The sequence below is a fragment of the Alexandromys fortis genome, unplaced genomic scaffold, assembly GCF_014885135.2.
Source record: "Alexandromys fortis isolate MF-2015 unplaced genomic scaffold, M_Fortis_MF-2015_v1.1 scaffold_19, whole genome shotgun sequence".
NCBI classification, from domain to species: Eukaryota; Metazoa; Chordata; class Mammalia; order Rodentia; family Cricetidae; genus Alexandromys; species Alexandromys fortis.
Window position 1 is genome coordinate 17456710 of NW_026067890.1, and position 21363 is coordinate 17478072.

Genomic DNA, 21363 nt, shown 5'->3' on the forward strand with positions numbered 1-21363 from the left:
CTTTATACAACATTTCATGTCGCTTCTAAGGGAATAAGCCATAGAGGCTTCTCCAGGTTTAAGAGAACAGAGTACCTGGAAAACCAACATTCTGAATGTATGGACACTGGACTTGGGATCACCACCCTTGATGAGATTTTCAAAAGAATCCAAGAATTTGCTCTCTACCCTACCCAGTAGTGTGTGGTATCAATAGTGCCAGGTATAGGACTAAAGTGAGTATGAGGTCGGATATTGGTGTAGACATTTGTGTATCCTATACCTCTTAATGCATACATTTTTAAGAATTTAAATCTGTCTTTGAAGTCCAGTTAGCCTGTTAATGGTAAACCTTGTTTTGACTTTTTTCTTGGGCAGGTTTGCAATGTGATAATCAGATTTTTTTTTTAAACTGATAGTTTGTTTCCTTGTGTGGGTGTACTCACATTTAAAAGTATGAACCACAGTTAACTAGTGGTCTCAGGGGTAGTGAAACACTCACTTTTTATTTTAATGGATTAGTTTGAAGTATACTTAAGACACTGATCATGCTGTGTTGGTGATTTTGGGGGGTGGGGAGTACTAGAATTAGTCTCGTTTTGTGTTGACATAACAACTGTTCAATGACTGTTGGTTATACTTTTAAGTGAACTTGTCTTCTTTTTATGAGGAACCCAGTGCAAGTCACTAAATGTCTAATAGTGACGTCTGCATAAGACTTGTAATAGCTAAAAAGTTAATTGAGCTTAAAGGAATTGTTACCATTAAAGTCTGTGTTTAAACACACTTTGGTCTTACTTGGTAATTCCAGCTAACATGAAATCTACACTTGAATCTAATATTGTATGAGCTCGAGTTTTGAACATATACTGAAGCAGCCATTATAACGAAACTGGTGTAGGAAGGATTAGTATGGTGATTTTCAAAGTGATTCAGAACCAGAGTAGTTTGGGATGTTTTGAAAAACAAACCAATGGCTCCTACCCCCACTTCTGATAGAAAAACTGATGTGAGGAGCCAGTAGTTTGTAAAGACCAAGTGATTCAAAAGACTGGCCTTAAACGATTGTGACAAACTAGATTCTTAGCAGCTGTCGAAGACATGGTAACAGTTACCTGACTTTTCACAGAAGTGAAGATTTGAAGAGCACTTATAGCATGGGTTTATGGGTTAATTGTATTGTAAAGCAGGTAGTAAAACATCTGTCTTTACGCATGGAGAAAATATAAACGGTAAACATCTAGAAATGGCTTTTGGCAACAGCAAATGGCTCTCCGGAGCAGTGTTTCTTAGACAAGAAAAATGGGAATCGGGCCAGCATTTGAATTATTTCTTGCTAATTGGACTTGTTAATAAAGAGTAATGATTAATTCGGGCACACAGTTTCTGATAGTTTTTAATGCAGTCTTCAATTTAATTCCTAATTTACCGTAATGAAATTGGATTGTGCTATATAAGCATCAAGGTCATGAAAGTACTTGTTTTTAAGTCAAGCAAATGGCTCTTCTCTCACATAGTTTCCTGTCATACACCTGGCTATATAGAGAACATCTTTAGAATTTCTAGTTTCTGATTCTCTGGACACAGCCTCTTAGCCTCAAATAGTACTCAATGCATCTACCCACAACAGGTATTTTGACCTTTCTAACTAAAATGATTGTCTAGGTTCTACCACCAACCTCTCAACACCATGATGCAAAGTGCCATTTACAAATTCTGTATTATTGTGGTCTCCCTGCTTCTCAAGAAGTTAACACATTCCATGCAGTTTTAACCAAAAGATGTTAGAGGTACTATGCCATGGTTGGTTTGTTTTCTGTTTTGAGACTGTATAGCCCAAAGTTCACATAATGTAGATCAGACTAGACCATAAAACTCTGTTTCAGACTTGCCTGCCTCTGCCTAGGATTAAAGGGCTTGAATCACTATGCTCAGCCTGATTTTTAATCTGAGTAAAAGCCAAACGTTTAGGAGTTTATAATGGCACATGATTTTTAACCTGTTCCATTGCTCCACCTCCATTACAATTCTCATTCACCCAGGTACTTTCAGACCATGGCTGCAATAGATTTTTCCATGTGTAGACAAATGGTAGTATAACACCATGCCATGTGGCTTCTTCCCTTTCATATTTCCAGTACCACTTGCAGTGCATTTGCTGAGCATTTTATTTTATGCAGTGTATTCACAGTATAAATTACATATTGGAGCTACCACTTTGTGTGTAATGTATACTTGTTTGAATCTGCCCTGTGGTGTAAGCTCCATGAGGACAGGGTTTTGTCTTCTAGTCATTCAATACAAGAGTAACTGGCATTTTGCTAGGTAGTTTTAACAAGTAGGTGACTTAACAGTTGTGATCTTTTAAAACTAGCAAATACACTATAATGACAAAACCGATTTCTAAACTTTGCTATCTAGAACAGGGTTTATTTTCATCCCAAAATTTAATATTCTCTCTGTATACGTGTGTGTATGTATATATTACCATTTTAAATGTTAGAAGGTGAGTTATATTGAGTGAGTGTATTTTGCCTAAATAAATCTTGTTTGGGTATTGTGATTACATCTCCAGTGTTGAGTTGAAATTTTTAATTTTTCAAGTCAGCGATGAGAATACTACCCATAAATATAAAATAAAAGTCACATAAGTATAATTAGAATCATTTAAGAACTTGTTGGAAATTTTGCCCTAGTAAGCCAAATTTTTCTTAAGTTTTTAAACATTAGCAATTAATAAAGGCCAAACCTGACTCAATACTAGAATAAACAGTTGATGCTTACATGTGGTAGGAAAATGCTGCGTTTCTGTCTGCTATGATATGGATTTGAGATGGTTTGAGATGGAGATTGGTCATCCAGGTAACCTGGCCTGGAACTTAATATATTGTTTGTCCTCAAACTTGTATTGATTTTCTTGCCTCTGCTTTCTCAATACTGAGATTACAGGCATACAAACTTACTGTGCCAAACTAAAACTAGGTTCTGTAAGTGGGAAACTATAGTAGATAAGATATATATAATACAAGCATTATTTGCTCGTTGTGGTCTATTGCTATGTGCAGCAGTTCATGTTATAGAGAACCAATGTGAAGTATGAAGTTGAATTGGCAGAGCACTGCCAGAAGTACCTGGATTTCGTGAAGACTTGACTCATTTTGGTTGCTACATTTTTATAAATATTGTCTTGTTTGTGGTCCCCATATTTGTTTACCATATGGGCTTATCCAATGTAAGTCTCAGCTCTAGAATATATGAAGTGAGGGTAGGCTGCATTATATCAATATGAATCATTACAAACTGCACAATTTTGTAAAACATTTTTGGGAAGAACTTTAAAATGTCATTAAAGAAAATTGTGCACATTTACTGAGCAGTTGAGAGACTGAGGTGGGAAGCATCACTATTTGGAAGCCAGTCTTGTTCACTTAGCAAGACCCCATGGGGCATGGGAAGCATTCTCAAGCCAAAAACCAAAATGTCCTACCCAGAGGCTAGTTACTTGAGCTCCTTCAAGTTCCAGTTAAGTGTATTAATGTTCATGGTCTTGACACCAAGTTGCTGTCATATTTTCCTGTAAACTCATTCTTGATACAGTTAGGAGTCCATTACCTTTAACTTTACTGTTTTGCTCAAAACTCTAAGACAAAATTTGACATAAGGTTAGAGGTGCCTATTCGTAGCTAAAATAAGTGATCCTAGAAAATCTGGGTATTTAAAGTGTGAGGTCAGTGGAACAATAAGAGGACCTTGCAGGAATGACATTGAAAATAAGAGTAGCATATGATTAAGTGTAACTTTTCAAATATTAAAGATAGTATCACTATTCTGGAGAGATAGCTCAGCATGTAATAGCATTTGGTCTTCTAGAGTACCCTAGTATTCCCAACAACCACACCTGGGCAGTTAACAACCAGCTTTGAGGGCTCTGACCCCTCTTGAGTACCTGAGCAGGTGTGGCATATTCGTTACATCGACGTAAATGTTTTTTTAAGCACACAAATGGAAAGAGAAACTTTCTAAGTGAAATATGTGAGGACTCAGAATCCATACACAAACCATTTAAAGCAGTATATAGGATACACAACCAAAGTTTTACAACAGAAATGAAATACTAGGAATTATAATGGCTTCAAAAAGTATTTGAGAAGTTACCACAGGCATGCAAAACTTACTGAAAATGTTTTCTGAGGTCTGGGAAGTTTAAGAATGGAGATATTTGTGCATTAAATCTATGCTGTTGGCATTCATGCTCAAATAAATCTAGAGTCAGTGCTGTTCCTGTCAAGTCCTGGTTAGTTTTAAAAATATTTAAAAATTTACATGAACAAAAGCAAAAAATTCAAACCTTGCATTTTCTAGACTTACTACAAATTAAAAAAAAAATACACTAACCAAACTGGTGTGGTATTAGGGAGTAAGATAGGTCCTTGAAATAGAAATGAACCATGCAATTCTGGTCAGTTCAATTTCACATAGAATCATTCAACTAGGAAAGTAATCTCGTCTAAAGTACTGAGACAGCCACGTAAGTAAAATATTCTTGGACCCCTGCCTCACATCAGAACGTTGACTTGTAATAGACAAGTCCAAGCCAGGCATTGTGATACTAGTATTTGATAGACACAAGCAGAAGGATCATAGCAGTTGTTCAAGGCCAGCAATTGTGTCAAGGGATATTGGAATGGTAAAAGAAAAAATACCGAATGAAAAACATTTGCAATTTTGCTAAGGATCTAGAATCCAAAAATAAAAAGAATTTGTAAAAATAACCTTATTAAACAATAGTCAAAAATAGGAAACATTTCTCCAAAGAAAATGTGCAAATGGCCAGCAAGCACATGAGAAAAGATTCAACATTAATATCAGTGAAACGGAATAAAAATCACAAGTGTTACTTTATACACATTAAGATGACTAATTTGCATAGTTGGAGAGGCTCCTCAGCAGTTAAGAGCCTTGGGTACTCTTGTAGAGGAGTCAGGTTAGAGTCCCTGTGCCCACACGCAGGACACAACAATTCTAACTCCAGTCTCAAGGGATCTGATGCCTTCTAGACTCTTAACCCTAACCCCATCTGGTATACAGACATGATATTCAGTCAAAACATCCATATTCTCCATTTTTAAAATGGGGAGTGTTGCTGCAGATTTGGGCTTTTCTGGTAGAAACTTAAGGAGTTTGGCAGTTCCTTAAAAGCTGACCAGCTTAGGATGCAGCTTCAGTGGTGCAGTGAGTGCACCAAGTCCTGGGGGCAGTGTCCAGCCTTGGGTGACCCAGGAATAATCCATTCCTAAAGATGGAAGAGTAATGAAAACTAGCATTTAAACAAATGGGAATAAATGCTCATATGTGCATTTCTCATAGTTACTGAAAGTTAGAAATGAATGAACAAATTTGGGTTTTATATTTTTTAATTTTATGTTCAGTCATAAGATACATGCTAGAATGTGGCTGGATCTTAAAATCATTAAGAGAACTATATGATTAGATGAACAACCAAAACAATTAAGTCTATAGAAGCAGAAATCACACTGATGTGTGATCAGTAGCAAGAAGGAAGAATAAGAAAGTGACCGCCTACTGAAAACAGGGGTTACCTTTGTGTATAATGAAAATATCCTGAGTAATGGCTATGGAATATTTTAAATGCACTAAAATATAACTGAAAGTTTCCCTGTTACAGGAAACCACATGAGTCTGACAAAGGGTCTCAAGAATGTATTTAGGTATAAAATGGGGATAAATACTCACTGGTACAGATTAGATGCTGCCTGCTGTGTCCTCTCTTCTGTCCAGGGGAGCTGGAGTCCAACTACCCAAGCAAAAAAGCAAGAGCATGACCCCTCCCCCTCAGCTTTTAAGCAGTCATGTTTGCAGAAAAGACCACACTCTAGAGCTTGCTGCCCTAAAGGTCATTGGCTAAACAGATTGAAAACTAATGATCTGTATAATTTTTTTCTTTTATAACAATAAAAAAATTTATTGTTTTTATTGAGCTATATATTTTTCTCTGCTCCCCTACCTTTCTCCCTGCTCCCTTCTACCCTCTTCCATGATCCCTATGCTCCCAATTTACTCAGGAGATCTTGTTTTTCTACTTCCCGTGTAGATTAGAGACCTGTATAATCTTGAATGTTAATTTTATATCAGTCTTTGAAAGTAAAGAAAGTGAAAGTCTCAAACTGAATAAAACAAAACAAAACACAAACAAACAAAAAACCAAGAAACAAAAACCAGAAGCCAGAGAGCACCAGCCTTCCTTGCTCTCTGCTTTGAAATTCTTCTTGTTTGGTTTAATTTTCAGTGCTTGGGTGTCTTGCTTGCGGGTCTGCCTGTCTGTGTACTACTGTGTGCATGCCTAGTGCCTAAGGAGGCCAGAAGGGGCATTGGATCCCCTGGAACAGGACACTCAGGCAGTTGTGAGCCACCCTATGGGTGCTGGGAATCAAATCCAGGTTCTCTGGAAGAACTGTGCTCTTAACTGCCGAGCCATCTCTCCTGCCGCTGTCACTGCTTTCTGGTGTAAGGAGTCCCAGCCACATGCTCCTGCTGCAGAATTGTGCTGCCCTCCATATGGAACTGGGAGACTTCAAGTTGTTCCATGTCAGTATTTGGTCATAGCACTGAGAAAAGTGATCATGCCCACTCCTGACATTCCAGATCAGAAACTGGAATTTCCCAGCACTCAGGAGGCAGAGATAGGTGAATCTCTGTGAGTTGGAGGCCAGCCTGGTTTACAAGAGCTAGTTCCAGGGAAGACTCCAAAACTACAGAGAAACCCTGCCTTGAAACACAAAACAAAAAACCCAAATTTTTAAATTTTAACTTAATTTTTTTATTTTCTAATTTTTTCTTTATATACATTACATCCCAACTCCACTCTCCCCTACCGCCACTCCTCCAAGCCCCACAACACCCCCTCCGCTAGATCTTTTCCTCCTCTCTTTCCCTTTAAAAAAAGAAAGAAAAGGGGCTGGAGAGATGGCTCAGTGGTTAAGAGTATTGCCTGCTCTTCCAAAGGTCCTGAGTTCAATTCCCAGCAACCACATGGTGGCTCACAACCATCTGTAATGAGGTCTGGTGCCTTCTTCTGGTCTGTAGGCATACACACAGATAGAATATTGTATACATAACAAATAAATAAATATTTAAAAAAAAAAGAAAGAAAAGAAAAGAGCAGGTCTTCCAGGGATATCAACCGAACATGGCATAAAAATTACAGTAAGACTAGGCACAAACCTTCATACCAAGGCTGGACGAGGTAACCCAGTAGGAAGAAAAGGGTCCTACGCACAGGCAAAGGATTCAGAGACAGCCCCACTCCCACTTCCGTGTGTGGACATTATCAACATGATGGGATCTAGAACTGATGGAGAGAGAAGCCTGATAGAAGAGTTTCTAGAGTGGGTTAAGATGGGAAGAACCCATCCTAAAAGTGTGTGTCACCATTCCACAGGCTGGGGTCCTGGACTGCATGTCAGGGAGAAAGCTGGCTGAGCAGGAACACCTGTTTCTCTCTATTTCCTGACTGCGATGCACTGTGCCCAGCTGCCTTATGTTCCTCTACATGTCCTCCCTGTCATTAGGAACTGCACCCTCAGACTTTGATCCCAAATAAATCCTTGCTTCCTTAAATTGCTTTTATTGGCTATTTTATCACAGATATGAGAACAGTAACTAATACTGCCCTTGCTTAATTCTTTGGACTCTATTGGTATTTTCTCTGTAGCTTGGTACAGTGTCATTAACTATTTTCCAGTGTCGCTTGTGAACTGAAAGGCTGTCGGGCACATTTAAGTCTTTCCACCGAGCAGATATAAGGACATTGACTTGCACTGCTCATACCCGAAGCTCTGTGGCCCACTGCCTGGTCCTTGTGTATCACCTTCAGGCCAGCTGATCCAAGAACACCCATAGCATTAAAATGACAAAGTGTCTTTTCTCATCTGAGTCATTTAGAAGTGGACTTCCTTGATGTGATCTGCTAAGTATGTAGCAAACAGTTCCCTGGAAGAGCTAAAGGTGGGAAGCCTGAAGAACAGCCTATGCTTTGGGAACCGGTTTAGTGTATTGGTGTTTCTTGTCTTCAAGACTGTTGATGATAGTCAGGTCTATGTCATTCTTTTTCCTTAACTTTGCATATTGGTTTAATTCCTTTGCTGTGATAAAATGCTGACAATAAGGAACTTAGTTTATTTGATAAGAAACAGTTTATTTGATTTTCATGTCCCCATCACAGCCCATCACTGAGGGAAGTTAGAACAAGAACTCAGGGCAGGAACCTGTAGGGAGGAATGCAAGCAGAAGTCATGGAGGAACACTGTTTCCTGGCTTGCTCTTCATCACTTACTCAGCCTATTTTATTGTAAAACTTAGGTCCACCTTCCCAGGAGTGGCACAGCCCACCATGATCCAGGTCTTCCCACATCAGTTATTAACTGAGAAAATGGCCACAGGCTTGCCTACAGGCCAATGTGATGAGGCCATTTTCTCAGTGGGGGTTCCATTTTCCAGATGACCCTGCCTTGGGGCAAGTTGACAAGAAAAACTAGCTAACACACTCCAGGTATTAAAAACAACAACAACAAAAAAAAAAAAAGTCTAACTTGGCTCAGTTTACATTTTTTAGTCTCATTTATGACTGAAGTATTTCTCTTTCCAACAACCTAACTCTAAAGGAGAACGACAATGGTTTCTTTTCCTTTCTCCTTGCTTTTCTCTAGCTCTCCTTGCTTCTGGATCCTCCTTCCTTCCCAGGTAGGTAACCACACTTGAAGAGAAATGTTCTCCAGACTGCTTCTTCCTGTTGTCTGAGGATGAGGCATCTTTAGGGGACCCTGAAAAAACTGGGATAATGGCCAAGTCCTGGGAGAGCGGCTGCATTATTTTTTTTGTTTAGTCTCTGTGTGACGGGCTTATCTGAAGTCCTGGCTGGAGTAGTCTGTGAGGCTGGACCATCTCAGCTAGTAGCTTTGAAGCTCTTCTGGGTGTAGAATTTTGAGGAAACTGCACAGAGGCATTCTGAGAGCCTGGATCACGTGGGCTACTTATCTTCGTTGGTGTTTGGGCCTTTTATTCTAAAAGGTAACATATATATCCGTATTAACACAAGTATGGAATACACAGCGTGCATAAGTCAGTTAAAGGTGATTTTTGTTGTTGTCGCTGGTATCGCAGCACAGGTGAGAGGAGAGCTTGCAGGAACACGGACGGTGTGAAAACACTTTGCACGGTATGGAATTCCCGCTGACCTTTGAGAGTTCAGTGCAATAGCAAACCTGCTGGCAGAAGGGGACCACGGAGGTCAGGTAGCGTACCTGACTATCAACCCAAGAGCAAGGCAGGATATAACAGGCAGGAGAAGCTAAGGGGCGTGGAAGGAAGAGGAGCCCTTTAGCCAGGAGCGGAGTTTGGGACTGAATTCAAGCCTTAAAGCCAAGCGCCATAACCCACTGAGCCATCTCACAGGCCCTATTTTATAAGCCTGTAACCCTTCACACAACATTTCAACAACCTTATGATCTCATTTATTGAAGAAAAAAAATCTTTAGATAAAAATAAGCACACCCGTGTATCTTATCTCTCTCTCTCTCTCTCTCTCTCTCTCTCTCTCTCTCTCTCTCTTTCTTTTTTGAGGCAACATTTGACTCTAGGTCAGGGTGACCTGAAACTTAACTCTATAGCCCAGGCTAGCCCCAAACTAAAGGCAGTCCCTTTACCTCAGCTAATCAGTTGTTGAGTAGGTGTGAGCCACTACCCACCCACATTCTTTTAAACAGCGTAACTTCAAAACCATAGGAAATGCCATCTTCAAAACCTAGGCTTGTTTTCTGTCTTGAGAAGTCTGAACTTCCTCAACTGGGCATTGCCATGCTTTCTTAAGCTTCTCTCAACGCTGTTGCTTAAGCTAGACAAGATATTATCTTGCTAATCTCCAAGTTTTGCTTCCTTCTGGCTTTCTGAAATCCTTTCCTGGGGCCTTAAGACCCTGGGCTCACCTGAGTCAAGGTCTCTGAAAAGAACCCAGGGACTGTTGAGATGGGTCAGCAGTTAAATAATGCCCCAAGCGTGACACTCTGAATTCCATCCCTGGGAGGCACGTGGTGGAAGACAGCACTCCAGTACGTTCCTCGGACTTCCACACGCACGCTGTGGCAGGAACCCCCTCTTACCCCTCCACGAAATTAATAAGTAAATAAATGTGAGATGTTTTGTTTAAAAGAAGTTCCCGGGAACCCCAGAAACAACTCCGCGGGGCCTAGGTCACATACAGCCACCGCTAGCAGGGCGCACATGGAGTTTTTCAGTTAACCGGAGTTTATAGTTAGCTCTGTTTAGTCCCAGCAGGTTCATCGAGGGGGCGTTCAGCCTGGCAGCCCCTGCGGCGGTGTGGGCCCAGATCTGTGAAATCTTCCGCCAGGCGTGGCGGGAGATCTCCCCGTGCAGGGTCTGCGCATGACTGAGGACGCGCACCTGAGGTCTCTCCCAAACGGTCAGGCTCGGCTTTCCAGGCTTTTCTATAGCTTTGCCGTCCCTCATACGGTGTCGACCTGAAGCAGGGAGCCGAGCTGCTGGAGCGCGCAGGCGGCAGCGGGCCCTGAGCCCTGCCTACACCCGGGTCTGTCCCTGCCACTTTTCCTCCTTGCAAGGCTGTAGGAGAAGCTCAGCTGACCTGGGGGCGGGTCTGGGCCGCCTCTGGGCGGGAACAGAGCGGCCAAGCCTGGCCTAGGGCCGGGGCGACACTGCCGGGTCCCTGCTGCTAGCGGTCAGCATGCATCTGTACCTGCTCCCGCTGTTGGCGCTGTGCGGGGTGGGTTGCGTGGTGGCGGGTCCCAGCTACAGCCTGCGGGGGAGCTGGCGGGTGAGCAACGGGAACGGCTCGCTGGAGCTCCCGGGGACCGTCCCGGGCTGCGTGCACAGCGCCCTGTACCAGCGCGGGCTGATCCAGGTAGGACTCGCTGCTGCCACCCTTCCATGCGGTCCAGGTCCGTCTGTCTGGGCTGCTGTGGGCAGCTGGGGAAAGAAACGGCCTGGCATGGGGGTTCTGGCCAGTTGGGACATCTGTGACCCCGGGAGGCGGAAGTTGCCTATAGAAAACAAACTACGTGTCTGCTGTCTACTTACTGAGGTGATTCTCGGCTCCAGCATTTGATAAGGGGACTTACCTCTCTTTCTAAGGACAGGGTTACTGGTTCCATCATCCGGACGCTTGCAGGAGCCCTTAGTTAGTCATAGTTCATTGAATGTAATGTTTCGGGTTTACACGTTCGCTTTGAAGCCTCGGGAGTCTGGTTTGAAATAAAACCCAAGGGACTGGAGAGTCACAAAGTTTGGTTATTGGTGCTCATGTGTGCAGGTTTTGGGAGTGAAACGCAGAGCCATGAACATGCTAAGCACACATTGTACCACCGACCCACATCCTAGTCCTAAATAATGTTTTGATTTTTTTAAATAGGGTATTTGAAGCAGTGTTTCATTGCGACACTGTCACGTGAGTGTACCATGTATTCTGCTAATCTTCACTCTTTTCTTTGTCTTGTCTCCAGGTGATCCCTCCCTCTTTCCAAGTAGGTTTTTTCCCACTGTCGTGTCCTATATACATCGCATACATTTATTTTAAACTAGATTCAGCATGAGTGAAAACATGTCATGTTCATTTATCTTTCTGAGTCTAGTTTATTTTACCTAAAGTGATCATTTCAATTGCCATTCCTTTTTTTTTTTTTAAGAAAGTATCTTATGTAGTTTAGGCTGGCCTTGGACTCCTAATAAAACTGAAAGTAATCTTGAACTTCTGATCCTCCTGCTTCTGCCTCTCATGTGCTAGAGATATACAAGCGTGTACTACCATGCATGGCCTAATTACATTTTTCTTTATGGCTAAATTGTGTGTGTGTGTGTGTGTGTGTGTGTGTGTGTGCGCGCGCGCGCGTGTGCGCCAGCGCACGTGTGCACGGCTCTAGAGATTTAATGTAGAGTTTTACGTGTTCCAGGCAAGTGCCCTACCATTGGACTATACTCCCCCCCCCCCACAAACTGTCTTTGACTGTTGTGATGACGTCTGTAGTTTCCCTAAATGCTAAAGTAGTCAAACTTTATGGAAAATTTCTGATAGAGTACTCACGTCAGTCTGTCTTTGCTTTTTATTTTTCTTTTCATTGCATATATCAGAAGGAGAGTGAATATAATAATTTCCAATGAACATTGTCTAGTGTACCTTTTAGGTAAATCTTTCTGAAACTTAACTAGTGTGTTCTTAGTTAACAGATTATATATGAGAAGGTAAAAAGTGACGTGTAACATGGAAGTGGGAAGGAGTGACCGGAAGTGAGGGGCGCAAGGGAGGAAAGAGGAAGGGAGACCGGGAGGGGAGGAGGGGGGCACAAGGGAAGGGAAGGGGGGATGGGAGGAGAGGAGGAAGACGGGGAGGGGAGGACAAGAGATGGAAAGGGGAGGGAAGACAGGAAGGGGAGAGGGGAGATGAAGAGGAGTGGGGAAATGGAGGGGAAGAGGGAAGACGGGAGAGGGGAAGGAGGGACAACTAAAACAAATGGAAGGAAACGCCAGAAGAAACCCAATTCTTTGTATGCAAATGAGAAAAAATAAAAAGCAAAACACACGTGTGTGTGTGTGTGTGTGTGTGTGTGTGTGGCAGGCCACAGCTTTCTTTGTTTTCTATCTACAGTCTCAATTTGTCTCCTTTTGTTAATTGAATTAAGCCAACAGGAAATCAGAACGTTAGCAAAAGCAGATTATCGTCCTGTGCTGATGGGCAACTCAGCAAGGAGAAACTTTGGTTCTTTCTAACTGCAGGCCTTTGCTTGGCTTGTGAACTAGCTAACTCTTCTTCACAGCAGTAATCGACAAGGCCTTGCGACCTCTTCACAGATTCTCAGAAAAGCTAAATTCAGATCAAGTGGACTGGAGTCCTAGTGGGAGTGGGATAGAAGAAGGGGGGGGGGTTAGTGAATCAGAGAAGACTTCCTCCAAGCTGCAAGAGGTGACATTGCACCCTGTGCCATGATAGCATCCGTGTTTAGTGTTGGTCTTCAAAAACATTCTATTGCTTGGCACAGACACTGGACCGGATATGAACTTGAAACTTACCTTGGGAAAGTCGCCTATTTCTGTCTCCATTTGTCTAATTAATTACCCTGTATTCACTTAGTGCCTCGGATTTGTAGCAGACACGGTCTTAAGTGCTTGAAATTCAACAGTAAAGGAAAAGCTTTGCTCCCGTGGACAATCTGGAAAGACAGTTACCAGGTTAATAAATTACAGCACAGGCGGTACGCCGGAAAAAGCATTCAGGAGGTAAAAGGCAGAGAAGGCTGGAAAGTTGCTAGTTTTTCTGCTTGATTTTTTTTTAAAGATTTATTTATTTATTATGTTTAGTGTTCCATCTGCATGTATGTCTGCGTGTCAGGAGAGGGCCCCAGATCTCATTACAGGTGGTTGTGAGCCGCCATGCTGGGAATTGAACCCAGGACCTCCAGAAGAGAGCCAGTGCTCTTAACAGCTGAGCCATCTCTCTAGCCACCCCCTCTCCTTTTAAGTTGCTGGAGATAGTCATTTTTATATGGATTTTTCTCAGTAGAGAGCTTTTCCACTGTAAAGGTGGCACACATTTTTAGCCATGTAGAGAACAGAGCGGCAGTGGGCCAGAAGGAACTGACATGCCTCACCGGTTCCACTAATAAGAAGGACAGAGACCGGAAGGCTTTGAGCCGTGGAAGAAAGATAAGTTCAAAGATTTCCAAGGTGTGACCGCGTATAGGACACTTTGGACTTTATTCTGCATGAGATGGGAAACTGTCGAGTGTTTTGACTTGGAGAAGCAGGGTTGGTTTTACTTTGTAAAAGGACACTGTCCTAGTTCCTGTACACAGTGACGGAAGCATGGGGCCAGCTATGGGACACTTGCAGTTTTGAGGCTGGGAGATTTCTGTATTGGAGCAAGAACATGAAGGGAATGGTTTGTGGGTTTTGTTGTTGTTAAATTTTGCTCTCTCTCTCTCTCTCTCTCTCTCTCTCTCTCTCTCTCTCTCTCTCTCTCTGTCTCTCTGTGTGTGTGCGCGCGTACATGCAAAAAACTTGAAGAAGTAGATTTTCTCCTTCCCACATGGAATACTGGGATCAGACAGCCAACGCCTTTCTTGCTGCCCCTCCCACCCCCATTTTGTTTTTCAAAGCAAGGTGTCACTCTGTAGCCCAGGATGGCCTTGAATTTGTAGGGGAGCCTCCTCTTTAGGCTCCCAGGTGCTAGGATTCTGTGCCAGCACAACTGGCTTGCGTAGTGTGTGGGTGCACATCTTAAATGTAGAGCCAGAATTTGGGTTTGTTTACAGATGGGATAGAAGCAGTAGGACCGAGAGGAGCCTTAAAGAATATCAGTAATTTGTTCCCCAGCTGCGGCTACATGGAACTTTGTCTCTACGGAGAGGCTCGGTGACCGACCTTGATGGTCTAGAAGCCGACTGAGCGTTTCTTCTATAGAATCTCCATCCTCTAGGTGTGTCGGAGTAAAGGAACTGTCAGGAATTTTTATCTAAATAAAGACTGATGGGGCTGGCGAGTTGGCTCCGGGGAGTCAGTTCTCCCCTCTACCGTGGGTTCTAGGAGGAAACTCTAACTGTCGGCTAGCACAGCCATCCCTTTACCCTCTGAGCCATCTTCCCAGCCCCAGGGCTATGGCTGTCTTCTAGATCTCTCTCGGAAACAACCACAACCAACAATTTCTTGTATTTCTTCTTTATAGACACACATAGGTATCTATCTTATCTGGGTTTGCCTGTCTCCCCCTCCCACCAAATAGTGATACTCTATGACCATTATTTTATGCTAACCTGGAACTTGATAAGTCGTAGAAAGTTTTCTGGATCGTTATGCAAATAGAAATGCTAGCTATCGTGACTGAATGCTCACTTTGTGCCGAGAACAGCTCCGAGCATCTTCACCTCCCCAGTCTTTGTGATCCTTGAGAAATAATTACTTTCTCCATCCCAGAGAGGGGGTAGGGAGCGTAGGTATGGGGGTGTGGATGCTGGGGTTGGGGTGGAGGACAGACAGGCCTTCAAAGCTTTTTGCTTTCTTTCTTTTTTATTTGTTTGTTTTTCAAGACAGGATTTCTTTGTGTAGCTTTGGCTGTCTTAGAACTTGCTCTGTAGACCAGGCTGACCTCAAACTCACAGAGATCTGCCTGCCTCTGCCTGCCAAGTGCTGGGGTTAAAAGCACATACCACTGCTGCCCTGCATTTTCTTTCTAAGAAAATTTTATTACATTTTTGTTTATTGCAGGGTTGAGTCATGAGTCATGGGGCACATATTGAGGTCAGGTGACAACTGAAGGAGTTAGTACTCCCTTTCACTCTGTGCATTCTGAGGATTGAACTCCGGACCCCTGGTTGGATGGGAAGTGCTTTTGTCTGCTGAGTCAGCCTGCTGAACGTCTGTGTATGTTTTCTGCCCTTCAGATGGATCCCACAGGCAGTCTGGCCAAGCTAGGACTCAGAACGTTCAAAACTGACTAGTCCGCTTCTCCAGCCTTCATCTCAGAAGCAGCATCACTGTCTGTGGAGGAGGCCCAGCACAATCCAGCCCTGACCCTTCTGCCAGTTTGCAATTGCTCGGGGCGTCTGTCCTCACCTTTCCTCACCTTTCCTGAGCTCCAGAACCAGAACTCACTGTTGTTCTACAGTCCGGGTCTAAGTCCTTATACCTGTGCCTCCTGCTGCCCTTTGTAGTACCCTTGGTGTATAGTAGTAACCTAAGAAAATGGTTAAATTGAACTCACTTTGGTAGAAAAATAAGAGGTTCAATTGAACTCACTTTGGTAGAGAAATAAGAGGTCTCTCTGAGTTTTGTTTTTCATCTAGAGCGCAGGTCAATGGAGCAGTTTTTACAAATAGAAGGATTTTAGAAAAACTGGTTTCAGATTGACTCACGGTCTATACCCATGTACCCTTGGGTAAAGGTAAGTAAGTAAGTAGAGGTCCTTTGAGAATTATAGGTGAAGATGAAAGTCGACAATGGAGCAGCTGAAGTCTGGCGAACACACCATTTTCTGAATAAACCCCATTAAAACCTTCACGTGGTTTCCATTAGCTTAGCATCCCATTGATGTGAGCACATTAGTAACTTAGCACAGAAAAGGTTATATGCACACACGTATTTGTGATTTTTTAAGTATCTTTTTAAATGTCTGCGTGTATACTAATCTCTGTGTGTGGTGGCCATGGAAACCAGAAGAGGACATTGGATCACCTGGAGCTGGACTTGAATGTAGTTGTAAGCTGTCAGATGTGGGTGCTGGGAACCAGACTTGGGTCTTCTGGAAGAGCAGCAAGTGTTCTTAGGCACTGAGCCATCTCTCCAGCCCTCTGTATTTCTGATTTTTAAACCCCAATAATTGGATGAACACCCGTGTCCCCACTCTCCAGCTTCTGAGCCCACACGTCTCTGTGTAGTCACCTACCCTGTCCCCAGTGTCATCAGCTGTCTCTCCCGCCATGCCTGCTGGCTTTGTGTCATCTTGGAAACACCGAAGACTCACATTGGCTCCCTGTTTTGCAGGTCTCAAATCCAGGTCACCGGGCTTTGCTGTTTTAGACCTGTGGGGGCACATGGCGTGGCGGAGTGTGGCAGAGGCTAGTGTTCATACATTTTAAGAGAAGGAAGGGACCAGCTAAGGTTCCTCTCACTCTCTTTTCCTCTTTCCCCTCTGACAGTGTTTTGCTCTGTAGAAGCTGATCTTGAACTCATGTAGCCTTGCCTTTTACTCATGGCAATCCTGTTTTAAATTCTCTAGTGCCAGGAATAGAGGCATATACCACCATACCCAGCTTTGTTTTTGTCTCTCTCTCTCTCTCTCTCTCTCTCTCTCTCTTTAAAAACAAACAAACAAACAACCTCAGAATCTCGTTCTGCAGTTCAGGCTGGCCTGGATCTCACTATGTAGCCTTGAACTTGCTGTGATGTCTCTGCCTCAGTTTCCTAAGTGATGAGATCACAGACATGCAACACCACATGCTTAGATGATGTAAGTGTGCTAAATATCAACTACAAATAACTTACTCAGGGACTCACCTATGGCATGGTTGTCTCATGGCTCTTAAATTGCCCCACACTGTGATTATCAGTGGTGTCTGGGACACCAGCCTAAGTGCTGGGTCAGGGGGAAGCATGCCAAGCCAGATCTTCCTGGGGTGAGTCACTGTTCCGGGGTTCAACAGCTGTTTGACTTTGAGCCTCGAATTCTGCCGTAGCAAATGTTAACAGTACCTACCCGGTAGGGTCCCAGGCAGCATCTTCCAGCTACTATTGTTGCTGCAGAATCCATGGAGCACAAGAGTGTGAGACTTCAGAAACTCTCTTGCCTTTTGGAGCTCTCGGCTTCCTCCTCTATAAACTGATACTCAGCAAGGCATGTTCATTATGTAGATATGTGTGCCCACCTGGGAGTCTAGACTGGATCGGAGGACTCGCGGGCTTGCTTAGCACTTGGCAGCTTGCATAACTGTCTTTTGGTCACGAGAAATGTCCCTGAAATGCTGTTCACTTTAAACAGGACTCAGATTTTTAATGGGGTTCAGAGCGGGTCAGTTAATCTAAACCCAAATTAAGTTGCTTGATTAGCTTTAGAATAACTGATAAATATAATCCGAGCCTCTGAGACTTTTTTCATAATATATTCCCCTTATTAAGTACCCCAAACTGATTCTTTTGACTATAATTTTAGCATATGGGCACGTTTGTTATGTGTATGTGTGGGACTCAAGTCTGTACTCTCTATGTGTAGTTTTGAAAACCTTTTCTTAACCTTATTAAAGTTTTAAATCACACATTTATGTATTTATTTTGTATGAATATGCTCTGTGTGCCTGTGGGCGTGTGTGCATCATGGCATACGTGTGAAGGTCAGAGGACACCTTGTGGCAGTTAGTACTCTATTTCTACCTGGTGGCTTCTGGGGATTGAAGTCAGATGGTCAGGCTCGGCAGAGGGCGCCGGTGGCAGCGGCACCTTCTCCCTGGCCCTGCTTTATTTTTAATCAGCATACAAAGTAACAGGTTTTCAGTACAGGCAGGCATTGACTCCTGTGGAGCAGGCCTCAGAACCCAGTCAGAAAGTGGCTGGTTACCTTCAGAACTGCCATGCCACTATTGTACCGGTGGGCGCGTTCTATCTGGTAAGTCCATAATGTAGCACGCAGGGTCTGCTCCTACGTAAGGCCACTGAAGTCGGGTCTCCCCCAGAAGCCCAAACAGCGCCTTCCCGCACTATAAAAGCTAGCCAGCAAGGGGGAAGTGTTCAGGTCAGTTCCAGTTCTTCTTTATGTTCTACAACCAAAGTTTGCGGCTTCTTAAGAAATGGGGTCTTACCAGCTGGTATAGTAGGTTTCCAAGGGCAGTTCTGGGGGCCTTTAGCCTCCCATAATTTTTCCCAGCTATCTAGATATGTCCAGATGGTGCATGAGCTACATTGGCCACAAAAAAGTAACTATGAGTATGGTCTAACACAAAATTGAAAATCTGCTTAAAACATTGTGAGACGTTTTGTATGAGTTATTTATTTACTTATTTGCAATTTGGATGGCATAGTTCCCGAATGCAACCCTTGTAGATTACATTATGTTGCACTATCAAAAGATTGAAACTCCCCTGCCTTTAAGAGTGATCTTGGTGGCCAGTCGTCAGTAGTGTAGGGAAAGGATGCTGAACGATGTGTTCCCTGAGTGTAGGGTGTTCTGTCCTGCCCCCTCCAAAGCCTGGAGCTTCCCTATCTTCCTCTTTCTCTCTGCCAACTGGTGTACCAATGTAGTGGGTTTTTTTTTTTTTTTTTTTTTTTGGAAGCTGCACCATGCTGTGTCACGACGAGGCCTGTACAGCTCGGTGTTCTGTTTGGAGAAATTCAGCTGCTCTCTACCATGTGTGCTTAGTAACAGATTTCAGAAAGAGGCCGGAACAGAATGTTTAGAAGGTATTTATGGACCAGAGAGCCCGACAGTAGTCGGTGTGACCACCACACGAAGTGTGACTGGAGACACTGCTCACTCAGACCATCCTGGAACAACTTTTTAGTAATTGGCTAAGCATGGGAGATTCCACACCAAGTCTTGACACTAACCCCTCAGAGGGCTATAGTCTGCCTCTGTGTCCTCTTACCAGTGTCTGCAATGACAAGAGCTTTCCCACTGAATTTTTAGCTAACTTCTGCCACCTCTCCAACTGTGCTTATAGCCTAGTTTAAACAACAACAACAACAAAAAGTTGGAATATGGCTGGCAAGATGAGTGTGTTTTCTGAGTTCAATCCCTGGGCCCCACATGGTGGGAGGAAAGAACTCCAAGTTACCCTTGGACCTCCACATGTGTGCCATAGAACTTATACCCGCCTCCCTACACCAGTAAAATGAAAAAAAAAATGGACTCATCCAAGAGGGAGAAATTAACCTGCAAATTCAGTTTGTATACAGAAAAAACACGTGTAGCATGATTGCCTTCTTTGAGCTTACCATGTAACTTTCTACAAGTAGCCGAGAGACAGGCCGGGGATCCAAGCCCTGCCAGCCAGATAGCCAGTATTTCTGGGGCTCAGCCTGTTGAGGGGCTTGGCTGAGCTGCCCTCACAGTTTCCTGGTATTTTTTTTTTTTTCCTGGTATTTTTAACCGTGTTGGTTTAAGTCCACCGTGCAGCTATAAATAGGGCTGAGGGGGCTGGAGAGATGGCTCAGTGGTTAAGAGCACTGCCTGCTCTTCCAAAGGTCCTGAGTTCAATTCCCAGCAACCACTTGGTGGTTCACAACCACCTGAAATGAGATCTGGTGCCCTCTTCTGGCCTGCAGGCATACATGCAGGCAGACCACTGTATACTTAATAAATAAATAAATCTTTAAAAAAAAAAAAAAAATAAATAGGGCTGAGTAGAGACACTTGGACAAGCTGATGATTAAGCTTCTCTTCCAGCCTGTGTCCTTAAATATTCACTCTGTGTTTATTCACAGGGAAGGCTCAGTCCTGTATTCAGAAGAAGCAAAACAGGAGGCAAGTTAGTTGGGGTTTAAACACGCCATGTAACAGAGCCTCATCGTTAAGCAGAACTTAAAATAAAAATCTGTTTGGCAGCATTAAATCTCACTTCTTGCTTTTTCCCACAGCAGCTTATCAGACCACCCTATTTCGGAGCGAAATGCCACAGGCAGGAACCTTGATCTTAGTGTACTGCCCTGGGGACACTGTGGTGTTTCTTTCTGGGTGGGGACACCGGACAGATGTCCAGATGGCCACTACCCATCAAGCATGGTCGTTCAGCTCTCATTTTGGTGGAACTTAGATGACCCTGGGTTTTTCTTCTACTCTGGAAGTGCTGCCCTTAAGGAATGACACCCAGCCCAGTCTTAGGGTTTCTCTTGCTGCAATGAAACACCATGACCAGAGAAACTTGGGGAGAAAGGGGTTTATTTTTTGGATTATGCTTTCACGTTACAGATTATCATCAAAGGAAGTCAGGGCCGGGGCTCAAACAGGACAGGAACCTGGAGGCTGGAGCTGATGCTGGGGCCATGGAAAGGTGCTGATTACTGGCTTGCTTCTCATGGCTTGCCCAGCTGCTTTTTACAGAAGCCAGGACCAACATCCCAGGGGTGTCCTCCACCCACAATGGGCTGGGCCTTCCCCCCATCAATCATTAAGTATGAAAATGCTCTTCAGGGTTGTCCATAACCTGATCTTATGGAGGCATTTTCTCAATTGAGGTCCCCTCCTTTTTCTTTCCTTCTCTCTCTCTCTCTCTCTCTCTCTCTCTCTCTCTCTCTCTCTCTCTTTTTTTTTTCAACAGGATCTCACTGCGTACCTCTGGCTCTCCTAAAACTCATTATTGACCACGCTGGTGGATCTCTGTGAGTTCAAGGCCAGCCTGGTTTATAGAGTGAGTTCCAGGACGACCAGGGATATACAGAGAAACCCTGTCTCAAAGAAATAAAACAGAGTATGCACAAAATATGTGTGTGTGTGTATGCATGCATGCAAGTGTGTGTGTGCACTCACGTGTGTGAAAAGGATGGACGTGTTTTTATGTATTTTTTATTTGTGTGTGTGTACATGCATGCACTTTTGTGAAATTATGTGTACCACCTGTCTTCAGGAACCTGAAGAGGCTTGAAGAAGGTGTTGGCTCCCCTGGAGCTGGAGTCACGTGTGGTTGTGAGCCGCCTGGTGTGAGTGCTGGGAACCAAACTTGGGTCCTTTGTAGGAGCAGTAAGAACTAGTGACTGCTGAGCCACCTCACCAGCCCCAGTGCAATAGATTTGAAAAATAGAGCTACAATTACTGATTGTTCTAGATAATAGATTCCTTCCTTCCTTCCTTCCTTCCTTCCTTCCTTC

General features: G+C 43.5%; 1 protein-coding gene across 3 annotated transcripts in view; it reads left to right on the forward strand.

Moving 5' to 3' along the window:
• The first annotated feature begins 10680 nt into the window (after positions 1-10680).
• The window catches only part of Manba (mannosidase beta), a 74350-nt gene continuing 63667 nt past the window's right edge, over positions 10681-21363 (forward strand). The window contains exon 1 of one of the 3 annotated variants that reach the window (XM_050155653.1): positions 10681-10930. In XM_050155653.1, the coding sequence (XP_050011610.1) occupies positions 10754-10930 (177 nt within the window). In that variant the 5' untranslated portion in view covers positions 10681-10753. The remainder of the gene's footprint in view (positions 10931-21363) is intronic. The other 2 variants (XM_050155720.1, XM_050155565.1) reach the window with 2 other exon arrangements.